Raw genomic sequence first — 12,939 nt, 5'->3', positions numbered from 1 at the left:
ATTAAGTGTGAAAGTAGGAAACAAGCGTTTAAATTTTGAAATTCGTATTTACAGCTACCAGCGAAGGGTCTATACCGATGTTCGACGGTGAGGAGTTGTACATGATTGAGTTGGACCAGGGGGATGGCTGGACTCGGGTCCGACGCATCTCGCAACCGATAGAAGGCTTCGTGCCCACATCTTACATCGAGTGCCACCTGTTTAACACTTAGCCGCTGCTCCTAGGACGTTAAACGAATACGTAGCGAGCGGCGAGTCGCGCGAATGAAGATGCGAGGGTCTTGAAACGCTATTCGGTTCAGTGTGATACATTGAACGACGAAGAATAGCTACCTTGCGAAATTTCCCGGCTGGTGGATCTTGTGTTGGTTGATAGGCACATAGAATTCCCGGAACACTGCTACGTTGTAATCGTGGGCCTAAACGTTACCGTACGATTTTCGTATCTGCGTACGAGCGCAAAGATTCCGATGATGTGCCAACGGGTTCGACATGCCTGGTAAGATCGATAGATTGTGCGAAATGTTTAGTCAATTACGCCCAAAGCGCTACCCTCTGTTCTCCGTGTCGTCAATAGAACGATACATAAGGAATGAAGGATATTAGGAAAGAAGGAGGGAGAGGAGAACAAGCTCGGGCTTCGGCTTGTCAACGAACCTCGACTCAATCAATCATGAACAGGATAGTCAAGATTGACCGTAGAAAAATCGGTCGTCCACGCATCGGATACTTCTGAAGTACGGTACCGTTTTCTATGAAGAAGCACACCCTGATCACGCTTGACCAGCCTTGGAAATGTGCCTCTGTACTTTGGTCGTGCACAGCCGAACAATTAGCAAACTCACTGCTGAACGAAAGTAACATACTTTTCATATACCACGTAATAACGCGCTCCGCCTATAAACGCGTGTCGAATATACACGAACAACAGAATATTGTGCGATTGTTGTGTAACTGTACGAATTTTCTCTATCTTGTTTCCCCTGTATATTGACTCGATTGTGAAGCAGGCGACTCATGGACGATTCACACACTATCTCCGCCGACGACCAAGAAACCTACTAGCGCTTTCAACTATTCGTTTTGTTCGCGTGGACATGCTACATTACATCTATTAACCGGGCGATCTTTCAACGCTGAACAAAAGCAGTCTCTCTCTTTCAGTATATTAAACGAGAAGCTGCTCGAAAGATACGCACATAAGTACAAAGGACGAGCGAACTCGTCTTCCACGGTTAACAGATGACCAGAAGAAAGTATACTCGTACATGTTAACGTTTCTTGTCTCCGCTGACGATAGCGTATGCGACCATTTTACAATTCTGTTGAGTCGTTATCGTCTTCTATTGTTGTATTAGTTTATTAATCGACGTCTTCGTTTTTAAGCTCAAGATGAGGGTGATTAGGTGGTGCTCTGTACAGCAGGTAGACCTCGACGAGTGGTCGGCAAACGAGTTTTGTTTCTACAATGTTGCCTGAATGTGAATTTAGTTAGGATATATTTCTGTACATATTGCAAAGGGATATGGGAGGAAGAACGGGAGCGAGTGGTACACGTGTGAGTGCCAGGTTCGATGTATTCTGCGAGCCGTTGAGTCTCCTTCCATCGACGGAAACAACGCGCATAACGATGGCGTTTTCGAGACAAACCCCATTTTTCAACGCCAAAGTCTCCGCATGTTTCGGAGGAGAGCTCAATCGCGCGCCGCGTTACAAAGCCTAGATTCGTCCTAGATTCGATTGCGATGTATCGGAGTCGTGTAGTCGTATATATTCTCGCGTATCAAAAATATGTCTATGTATATAATTATATCCATATACACGTATACAGGTTTTTCATGTTCACGTTAACACTAGCCAGTGTTTTTTTTTTACGAATAGTAAACATTGAGAAAAATGAAACAGAATAAAATTAGACTGCTTCTTGCAAATAATGTAATGTTGTCTGTAATTTTTCATCCACATCATTTTAAACAAATTTTTTTCCAATGTTAATATTTGTGGAAAACGCTGACTAGTGTAGCGTGAACACCCTGTATATTCATGTAGAATCTTGGAAGAAAAAAGAGGAAACCGCCCAAGGAACTCGACAAAGCAGCCGAAGTAGTCGAATTCCAGCAAAACTGCTTCTGCTCGATCGTTGCTACCTTCTTCCTGTAACTTGAGTTCTACGTCAGTATCTTTTACTTTTAATTTTTCCTCTTCTTATTCAGATTCGGACTTTTCAACTCAAACTCTATTTGTTTCTATTCTGTACAAGTTCCTTCAGTTTGCTTCATAATGCACATATCTTTATTGTTTTTATCTTGTCTATTTTTATCTTGTTTACATTCTCTTCTTTTTCTATGACTGTCTTGTCTGCTTCATTTTCATCCATAAATAAGTCTATGTTACAGTTGTGCGCTTTCGACGTACTATTAACTTCCCTGTTTGCACTCATTGTTACTTCTTACTTTTTTCAGGTAGCACTTTCTTCACAATTCATGTTCTTTCAACGATTATCACTCACTTAATTTGCTTTCACTTTCACTTTTGCTTGCGTAAAACTGCATAATTTCCACGATGCTTCACTTAATGTCATTTGTCTGTTTTCACCATTTAATTCACGTTATCACCATATCGTTTTCGCGTTATTACGTATAAAAAATCGCGTAATTTTTACTTTTTAATCTCGACTAAGTTTCCAAATATACATATATCTGCCATTGTAGTCAATAAATCACGACGCGTATGCGAGTTCCGTGATTGGTACCCTCTGTCTTCCCCAAGATCCAACATTTATATATATATATACATACACATATATAAATATATATAGTACTATAATCACTCATTAAAAAAGAATGTAGCTTCGATATACAAGATATGCAAGTGTACGCAAGTGTAATACCGAGTAAACGTGAAAAAGAGATCAGTGGCTCTCTCCTCTGCCGCAGCTGCTGCCAGTTCAATAGCTATTACTTGTGTCGCTCCGACGTACGCAATCTTATTGTTAAGTCTTGAGTCGCGCGTTTGTGTCAAGGGATTGACGGAGCAAAGCAAATGGCAAGACTTTCGTAAAGCCTTTTCCTTTTCTTTCCGTCTCTGTTTTCTACGAATTCGTCGCGTAGTCATGATACTGCTGACAAAGCTTGCAAGTTGGATTACACGGAAGCCATTGTGATCAACTTAATCACTACTTGCCAAGAAGTACTTTTCGCTCTAGCATACCAATCCCTCACATCGCGTCTGTGTATTACACTTTGTGAAAGTGTAAAAGAGAATCTTTTGCGATAGAACGAGAAATGGAATTAAAAGAAAGTCTGTAACGTCTACCTTAATTCTTAAAATTAAACCGCGTCCATTCTATGTATATTTTGTGATTTTATATTCATGAACAAGTATTGTAGATAATTAACTCTGTGACTCATACGTTTAATTATTATTATTATTAATTATTATTATTAATATTGAAAAAATACAGGTACTAAACCAATGTGTCGCGTTGGTATGTTTTATATTATACATAGTTGCTAGACTGCGGATATTGTGCATTGAGTTTTATGGTGACCTAAAATCTATTTCCATTCAATTCTTGTGTTTTACAATCGATGCAAAACATTTTTAACTTTTAAGAAAATCCGTAGTCTAATGATTACCATACAACTCCAAACCCTTGCCTCTTCTGGTTTCACTGAATTCTGCACAAATCGTTGTTAAAGCGATGCGGGTCAAAGAAATGAAATTGTGACCTATTATCATGTTTCTTAAAAGTATATTGCAACATTTCGCGGACAATTGACTAGATCGGAAATACAAATTAATACATTCGGATGTGTATTGTGCATGTACACACAGTTATATATAAATTAAATATAAATGTTCTTGCAAGCTCGTTGCAGATTCACAATATACATATCTAAAACACAGAAAAGCTAAAAATTCTCGCGTTCATCAACAGTTGTCCTTGGTGCACGCGCTTTTACGTATATATATATACTTTTACACATTTTTCATTAGCATAGACAAAATAACAATTATTCATGGCGAGGATGTTAACAGTCGATCACCTGTGCATTGGCAGTCGTATGATTTTGTTTTACACAATATATATATATATATATACACACACGCACAGGCACATATATATATGTGCCGCAATATGTCAAGTCCACGCGTAAAAAATAATAAAACGTATCTTAGATTTATAGGATATTTAATCGAAGTTAGTAAAAATATGATAATAAGGTGGTTCGGCAGCTCGTGGATTTTTCGTGACATAGAATCACAGAGGTATACGGTTGAACGAGCGGATAACCGATTAAAAATCTAGAAAAAATAAGTAAAACACACGGTAGAAAAGTAGAAGCGAAGTGACGATCGATCGATATTCATTCACGAGATCAATGAAGAAAAGTCCCAGGTACACGGCAAGCCTCTGTTGTTTTAGTACTCGAGAAGAGTACAAATGTACGGTCGGCAATAAAGCGTTGTTGCTTGGCCTCCTGTGTGATTCTTGCCGCTTTTCGCCACACACTTTCTTGGTCAGTCATATATACTGTACAAAATTGTCGCTATTCTTTTTGAACCTGCGCAACGAATTGTTTGCGAACCCTTGAACAATTTCAGTCAAGATGGAACGGAAGCAAACTACGTTAGCGCGAGATGATCTGCCCCTGCGACAGATTCGATTGTTCTCCTCAAATTAACAATTTCCCTCATACAGTAAGATCTTCCCATTCCTCGACTTGCCTAGGTGTAAGTTCGATTCGAATTCGGGTCAAGGTACCGAGAAGATCATGCATTCTTGCTGTCAACGGATTTGCTTGAAGATCAATGAATTCCAAAACGGGCGCATGCCTAAGTCTTTCAACGTCCACATCTGAAAGTGAAATTGGATCCATCAGATTGATAGTATCATCATTTGAAACAGGTTTTGAGAATACCTACCAATGATATAGTTGTTGTTGGCATGAAGATACTTCAACTGTGGTATCCGATAAGTAACTGGTGGCAAAGCAATGAAAGTATTATGAGAAATATTCAGCCTTTCTAAGGCTTGCAGTTCGGAAAGCTCCTCTGGCAGCTTACTCATTTGATTGTGACTCAGATTCAACTCTAGAAACAATTCACCCATTTGAATTTCGTTTACAGAGAAACTTTGCTGCTTGAAAAAAACACACAGAGTTTAAAGAAGCGGTACAACAATTACACACAGAGTAAAAAGACAATGTATAGAATGATGCTTGACTTAATGTATGGAACTCACCTGTGATCAGTGAAAATTTTACAGCAAATTTTGGTGGAATCTTTGTTATCACATTTCCAGAAAGATCGCATCTTTTCAATTCCGTGTGTCTCATTAAATGATAAACTGCATCAGGTACTTGCATCAACTGACATTCTGATAGATCTGAAACAGCAATTCAAAGAAAACATTATAATCATTATGTAATTACTATCCTTCCTTTCCTTAAATAAACAGAAACTTCTTAGATAGAAAGAAGCAAATATGCAGTTGTCGATGCACGGGAAACAATGCTGCGTCTACCGTATTGTGTTGATATCCGATCAGCTGATCAACTAGGTCAACAGTGTATCAATATTATGCGACCAATAACAATTGTATTATTACATTTCCCAAAACAGTGATCTGGTCATTGACGTGTTCGAACAGTGTTAACTTCGTAATGGAAAATGATAATTATGCAGCATTTCGCGAACAATGCCCCCTTTTTATAAAACCCGCGGTACACCTGTAGCAGCTAAAACGAGGTCACTAACGATATCAAAGTAAGTACATGGTTTATGAGAAGTATAAACAACACACGAAAGAAATTCAATGAAGCACCGAGTATCGATCACATAAGCAAATGATTTTTTAAATGTTCTCTAAAAAACAGTTTACCAAGACTTTCGTTCTCTTGTGCTTCTTCGCAGCGTAATACCACTCTCGTGACAGCATTCGCCATCTTGCTAAGGTGGACTGACTCGCCACAACTTCCCGAATCAGTCGTGCGATCGCTCTACGGCGAAACATTTATTTTCGACAAAATTCGGGAATAAATAGAATCCGTTTGCTGCCCTTGGCATTCATTCTACATCACGGAAGTCTACACGACGCATGAGCGAAACATAGTACTGGTATTTCTTATTCCATAGCGATCTCGGGCTGCAATATTTCACACGTCACTCGCACATTTCTATGCAGTCGACGAATTCTAGACTTTTACACATTTACAGTAAATCCTACAAATTATAACCTACTGAGACAGAGTTTTTATAAAGTTGAATGCAAGTCGAATATTATTTACCCAGGAAACGTTCGTCAGCGTAGTAAGCTTCCGCTTCCTGTTTTTACGAGTTAGTTCCTGAAAGGATTATATTTATAGAAATGCTCGTAGTCTGATGATTATTTACATTTGTAAATTTTCAGTTAGAATTTCAACGAATAGAATAACTAAATCGATTCCGTTCAAATACAATGAAAGTAGATGCGGGACACTCGCTTGTTTGATACCGCGATGAAGAGCTTGGTCGCCATATTGGTCGCACCTGCGCGTTTAATACGACTGTGATCCCGCGATTCTGCGACTTATACCAAGAAAAAACATAGAAATCTGAGCTAGATTGTGATTACTTTATAGATCAAAAGGAACTTTATGTTGGACGTTATTATGGGAAGGAATCAAGGGTACGTCTCCGTCAGGATTCAGTTAAACTTTCTTTTTAGAAAATTTACGACAAATACAACTAGTATCGAAATTTTCGAACATAAAAATCTTAATTTAATGTGTTTTTTGAACTTTGTTCAGTTATAGATAATGCAAAGTATAATCAATATTAATATATGCCAGTATGTAATTGAAAGATTTTTTAGGAATAAATTATGAACCATAATATGGAACAGGAGGAGTACACGTGTACAAAACGTTACAAAGTGGGTGTACGGGTCTGAAGTGACCCGATATTGGTAGAGCAAGCCATACGAACGAACCGGTTGTTTTACCGTACACATTGACAGTGACGATGACTTTTTGCAGTAAAGTAGTAAATAGCATCTACAGCAAGCTGCCATTTAAGGTTACGTTTCCATAGATGGTGGCGCCACGTATACAATCATACAGGTACGCGTGCATGAAGGGTTGCATACACACTCGTGTTCAACCGCGTTGGTCCATGCACGAACGAGAAAACCGGCTTACGTGTAACACGGTCGGAATTATTCACGTTTCAATCGAAACCAGAAATTCGTCCAATAGTGGACTAACAACTCCCTCAAATCATACCTATTTCCATCGATAAATATTTTTAGAGCATGTATTAATCTAAAGTTCTGTTTCAGGGTATTTCCACGATCACGGGCAGGAGCCTAAAGTGAGTCACTCGTTCAAATAGCAGTATCCGGTTCGTCGCAACGCTATCATTGAAGAAAATAGACGGCGATGCATCCGTGAGTCTTTTCCATATATTCTTGATCAGCAACATGAATACAAATAAACTAACAGCAGCCGAAATAGTCGACATAAGGGTTTCGAGTTAAATGAATTGTTTTTGTTTGCTAAAAAGAAAACGGTCTAGGCTAAGCAAAGAGACAATAGGATGATAGAGTAAGCAACACAACGGATGAGTAATCTAGCGCGGATCTATCGTGGGCTACATGTTAAAAGGATCAGGAAGACGGAACGACACTCGCCCGGCATGCAAAACGTGTGCGTTTACTCTGCCAAGGCCCCGTAGCGGTTCACTATTCCGAGATTGACCTTTCGTATACGTCGGTGCTTCCAAAACGTGCAAGAGATCTTTTCTGTTGACGGACCGGTTGGATTGCGTTTATATGGTTATAGCAAAATCGGCGTGAACGGTCCGCAAACACATTTACACGATAGAAATAGAATGGTCTTGCTCAAGATGAGAAACACCATCGTTTCCGGAAGCGCAGTACAAACGCTCATTTCTCGAGATTTTCCATGTTATGGTAAAAACCGTAAGAACAACTGGTGGCAGAAAAGAGTGCATGCTAGGCATAGAAACGGTACACTATTAAATTCACATTGTCTCGTTTCACACGATGCTTGGCTTCCTATCGTTTCTACTTAATTATTGAGGGTCGTAAAATTTCCGTGCTAGCGCTTAAACTGTGCCTCGGTATAGACAAAAAACGAGCGCGCTTATACTCTTAGACTCTTACGCGTGCGCGCATCGTCTGCGTTACTCGGACGGCAAGCAAGGAACAAAGACCGGACACAAGTTGTGCAACAAGATGTTTATCCGAGCAATTATCTATGCCAGAGAACCCCGACCAAGCATTTCACTTTTATTCCAAATGATGCACGGTCGAGGACTACCACCACCTGTTACGTACGACTCATGATACCTACGACTCGTGATAGACCAACTGGCACCCGATGCATCGTGCTCGAATTTGACGTTGATCTCTTAGGTCTCGGTGCGACGAAGCTATCAGCACATCGACAAAAAGCATCAGTGGTGACTGTTACTTGGAAACTCGTTGCGGGGACATTTCTTTCCAAAGATCGCTAACGAGTGTTATTACAGAACACGTAGAACTCCTTGAGTACAGCTATGTCGGCTACCTCTCGCTCTCGTTTTCTCCGCATCGAGACTTTCGCCAGTTACCGATTAGAAATCACGCGTTTGCTTTTAACGGATCTACCGTTGCGTTGCATTTCGAGTCGCCTGAACGGGCTATTTGTTAAAGAGATGCGTGGTTGTACTACTTTTTATTGGTAGCTATCCATCTACCCTTCATAGACGGGCTGGTTCTTACACTGCTAAAATGTTAACAGTTAGACAGAACGAGTATTTCACTTGAGAAATGACGATTGAAACTTTAAAGAAAGGATGATCGCACAACGCAGACCGGGCCTGACCAAAGCTGGACAATGCGATATTGAGAAAGGTCTAAAATAAATCCGGGTGGACGGATAAGGCGAAGACCCGAAACTGGTCCTGCTTTCCAGGCTGGTGCAGGAAGCCAGCGATTCACGGGATGTTTCGACGTTCGGCTCACGATCGTCGATCGATCGAGGGCGAAATGCAACCTGTGACAATTGGTCACGGTAGTTTGAAAGTCGAGCTCGTTACGGGTCGATTGAACGAACGAATCAAGGCCGGCCAGAAACGCGTATCACGTTGCCAACATTGTTAGTCACCTAACTGAACGAACCGTAAGGTCACGCGCGTCTATTAGCGTTAGTACCCTTGCTCATGCACTTTAGCGGTGTAAGGTTCACAGTATCGACGGAAAAACTAGAATGATCGCGTGCGGTCGTTCCAAGTTGCACGCGAACAGCACGGCAAACACAGTTCGACGCATTGTTGAATAGTACCGCTTTCCTTTCTTGCCTTCGCACGCGTCGCAGGACTGCTTTCGATTTTCGTGGCAATAGACGATAGGGTTGCATGGGTTACCTCACCAACAATTTTCCAAGTGGTTTATGCCAGTAGGGGGTCGGATCATGCGTTGTGAATCAGACTGCACGAGATCTGTGGTTTCCTCTGTTCGGGGTAGCTCGAAGTGACGCACATGCTTGAGAAACCGATCGCGAATAATCCATCTGATTGAGATTACAGTGCGAGCAACCACGGATCTGTCGTGATGATTAATTTACGGCAACGTCTCGTGTTGTACGCAACCTTAACATTGTCCGACAGCTTATCAGATCATCACTTATCGAAACATCAATGACAGGAACTACGCAGTCCGAACGGTTCGTTTCAGTTTCCCGCGAAATCACGCGCAAAGAAAGTCTCGGTACGATCATCGCCGGATAAGTAAAGCACCAGCGGAGATCGTGTAACGTTTTCCCCTTGCGACTCGTCAAAGCAAAAGCGAAAGTGTTCTACCCAGAACGCGGAAAGACACCTAGCTGTAGAAAGTATGTAACACCTAGGAAACAATTACATAGCTTCGTTACATGTTTTCAAGATAGTTGTAACTTTGAGACCGTTCGCTTTTTAAAATCGATGGCAGATAGCGAATGATTCTGATACATGTAGAACCTACCTAAATTGCAATTGTCCTGAGCCTCCTCACACCGGGAAACTACCCTAATGATTGCCCGGCCCGCCAACTGAACGCAAACAGCCATGGCCACGTTTCTCTCCCCTTGCTCCGGAGATACTTGTTGCACTTGTTCACCATTGTACGAAGGTGGTCTCATCTTTCCTGTTATCGATTCCGGGATAAGTCAAGGAACAAACAATCGTTTCAATCTCCTCGAGATGTCCTCTTCGTGCGCACCACTCGAATAAAAATGGAAATCCACGAGGCAATTAGTACACGTGTCTATTGTTTTCTTTTTAAGGATATCGATCAACACTCTCGCCCCCTATCAAGAAACCAGCATGTTTCGATGCGGAGCACCACTATTCCGGCCAGGCGTTCTATTCTACAGTAGTCAGAAGAACATCGGCAAGGACAATCGGATGAACTCGGATTGTAATGCTTCGGATACACGATTCTCCACGGTCTCTGTGTCCCAGCACTCGTGGAGAAGAGCGAGAAAGTATCGAGAGCAACGAGAGCGTTCGTCTCAAGTGACGCAGCCTGGCACTGACGCGCGTTACTGCACGCGGTGCTATTTAAGCCCTCGCCGCAAGTCGCCGCGAGACACTCCCACCAGAGATGCATCTTGGATCAGCTGACTACTTTGTTTCGATTCCCTCTCTTTGTTTGAAAACAACTGTAGGGACACGTTGCGCGCACACGTTGCAACGCGGTGCGCAGATTGGCCGCAATCGGCAACCTGTCGAAATTGGTGCTTGCCGTTCAACAGATGAAGGTCGCCTCTAGATCTCCAGGACCTCTTCCGCTTTGTCTCACGGGACAACGCGGCGAGATCTTTTCGGAAACTGATTGAATTTTCCGCGTTGCACCTTGTCCACGAGTCGAGGTCAACCATTCAGTTTTTCCCTGTCCAGAACAAAAATAGTCGGGCACACGGTTGTGGCCGCATGAAGGTCTCCACGAACAACTTCTTTGAAAGATACGCGAACAGTCGGGTTTTCGATGGAAACAGGAAGAGCTCTGCTGGATGCAAACACCTACTGTGACTCATCCGACGACGCGAACACTGCTGCAACAAGCTTCGTGTTCTCGATTGCGTCGATTAGATTAACGCTTCGTTATTATTGTCCTCCCGTATCTTATATCGCTCGAGGAAAAGCGACAAAACTCTCGTAGTTTCGACGACTGCGTTACAGCCGCGCTTCCTGTTACGCTCTGTTACGGAATCCACGTTCCCCTGTATCGTACTCCTTAATTAATGCCAAGTTTCTTTCATCTTTAATTCATGAGACGTTAAAGAGCAATTTCGAACGTAGATCAATATTTCCGGTGTTATCCGTTTGTCGTTACGCAATAGGAGAGGCGTGAAGGAAGCGTTTGCGATCGCGTTCGTCAGCCGCTTTATGAAACGGTTCTCCCCGGTGTACGATCCTATGTCGCTGTTTGGATATTTTATTTCATGTTCTATCGCGAGGGGTTACATAAACGCGCAATTAGCGGCGCACCTCGCGCGCAACCAAAAGTCCTCCTGGCCGCTCAGGTCTGACGCGCTTCCGGCTTGCCGCGTCCGAAAGCGAAAGCTTTGTCGAGCTGTTTCTCTGAAAGATATTCTTTAAACGCTAAAAGCGTCATTGGAAGAACAAGGTCACGCAAATACAAGAAACGACGATAACCGTCGTCGTCGGCACGATGCCTACTGCGCCATTGCACGACACTCTTTATTCCAGCGAGCGTTACTGCGGGGCTCTTCCCACCATTTGTTTCCAAAGATAACGCTAAGGGTTTGTTTTCAATAGACAAGACAAATAATATGCTTTTTCAGGAATAAATACGCAGTGGTCTGTAAATCAAAGAAGTAGAATCGGTATGCGATCGTTAGACACGCCAACCAAGTTATACACGATTCCGTCTACAGTACCGATTTGTTCTTACAGAAGATAGCGGGCAGTCTTTTGTGGGATTGCCGATTAATAGAGCATCCTGTAGATTGAAACGAAGAGCACAATTAACGAAGGAACCATTTTAAAATGGAACATGTGCACGGTCGTTTCGTCGCGATAATAAACAACGAAACGAGCGTGCCTGGAGCAGTTGGCAAAATTGCCAGCTCCAGCCTCCCGTCCTCTTCACCCCTGTCTCGTCTATCGTGGACAAAAGAGAGCAGCGAACGGAGTTTTGGCGCGCGTCGTGCGTCGCGGGATTTGAGATCAAGAAGCGTGCACGTTTCGCCACATTAAACAACGATTCTACGGCTTTCTCCTCGAGATCCACCGCGCTGGTTGGCTCACGATCGCAAAATGTTGTGGGAAATCCGCGCCTCGATAGTCCGACGAAAACGGTCTTATTCAAACAAATACAAAGCGTTCGCTTTTGTTCTCCAGGCGCCGAACAGTTTCCAGGAAGAGGAGGATTCGACAGCCTTGGGGTATTCCAGGATTATCAGCTGGAAAACAATTGGGCGACCGCCGGTGGATCGTCATCGATCGGCTCTTTTCTTCTCCGGAGGACTTTGCTCTCCATTCATCGCGCAGCCCAGCGCCCAACAGGGATAAAATGTTTATACGAATCGTCGGTATGCTTGGCACGCGGCCAGAAGATACTGCGCGTGCATTTCGCGGACCAGAATAGATTCGCGGGCCAAAATCTCCCATGACTTCTCGTTCGTCGTGCTCCTGTTCGCTTTCGCGCGCGGAGGAGCGTGCGCGTGCAAGATAAAACCCGCAAGCGGATCGAGATCGATGCACGCGGCTTCTGCGCACACGTGTGCATCTCTCTGCTTTCGCCTCTGTCGCAATCTCTTTCTTTCTTGCTCACCCGCTCGCGCGTATATCAGCTTGAAACGCGTTTTCGGCTGTTCCAGTCGCCGGCGGGTCTGCTCGTACCGAATGGGCGCGGATCGACAGATCCGGTGCCAACGACACGCGTCT

The 12,939-nt window shown here is 43.0% G+C and overlaps 2 protein-coding genes across 10 annotated transcripts in view; one reads left to right on the top strand and one right to left on the bottom strand.

Moving 5' to 3' along the window:
- The window catches only part of Cip4 (formin-binding protein 1-like Cip4), a 48,705-nt gene extending 45,230 nt beyond the window's left edge, over positions 1-3,475 (top strand). For all 8 annotated transcript variants that reach the window (XM_078189396.1, XM_078189397.1, XM_078189392.1 and 5 more), the window contains one exon: positions 55-3,475. In XM_078189396.1, the coding sequence (XP_078045522.1) occupies positions 55-212 (158 nt within the window). In that variant the 3' untranslated portion in view covers positions 213-3,475. The remainder of the gene's footprint in view (positions 1-54) is intronic.
- An 8-nt stretch (positions 3,476-3,483) lies between these two features.
- Positions 3,484-10,685, bottom strand: Sclp (leucine rich repeat containing protein 20 sclp). Of its 2 annotated transcripts, none has more exons than XM_078189408.1 (4): positions 5,888-6,508; positions 5,249-5,392; positions 4,930-5,097; positions 3,484-4,861 (listed from the first exon to the last, which is right to left on the bottom strand). In XM_078189408.1, exons 1-4 carry the CDS (start codon positions 5,949-5,951, stop codon positions 4,698-4,700), a joined length of 540 nt encoding a protein of 179 aa, XP_078045534.1. In that variant the 5' UTR covers positions 5,952-6,508; the 3' UTR covers positions 3,484-4,697. The 2 variants fall into 2 exon arrangements, with proteins under 2 accessions (XP_078045534.1, XP_078045533.1); XM_078189407.1 differs by lacking the exon at positions 5,888-6,508 and adding an exon at positions 10,010-10,685 and having other exon boundaries at positions 3,486-4,861.
- Positions 10,686-12,939: the final 2,254 nt, after the last annotated feature.

This window comes from Augochlora pura, chromosome 8 (genome assembly GCF_028453695.1).
Source record: "Augochlora pura isolate Apur16 chromosome 8, APUR_v2.2.1, whole genome shotgun sequence".
Lineage (NCBI taxonomy): Eukaryota > Metazoa > Arthropoda > Insecta > Hymenoptera > Halictidae > Augochlora > Augochlora pura.
Note: the sequence above shows the minus strand (reverse complement) of the source record. Positions and strands in the feature narration are given on the sequence as shown.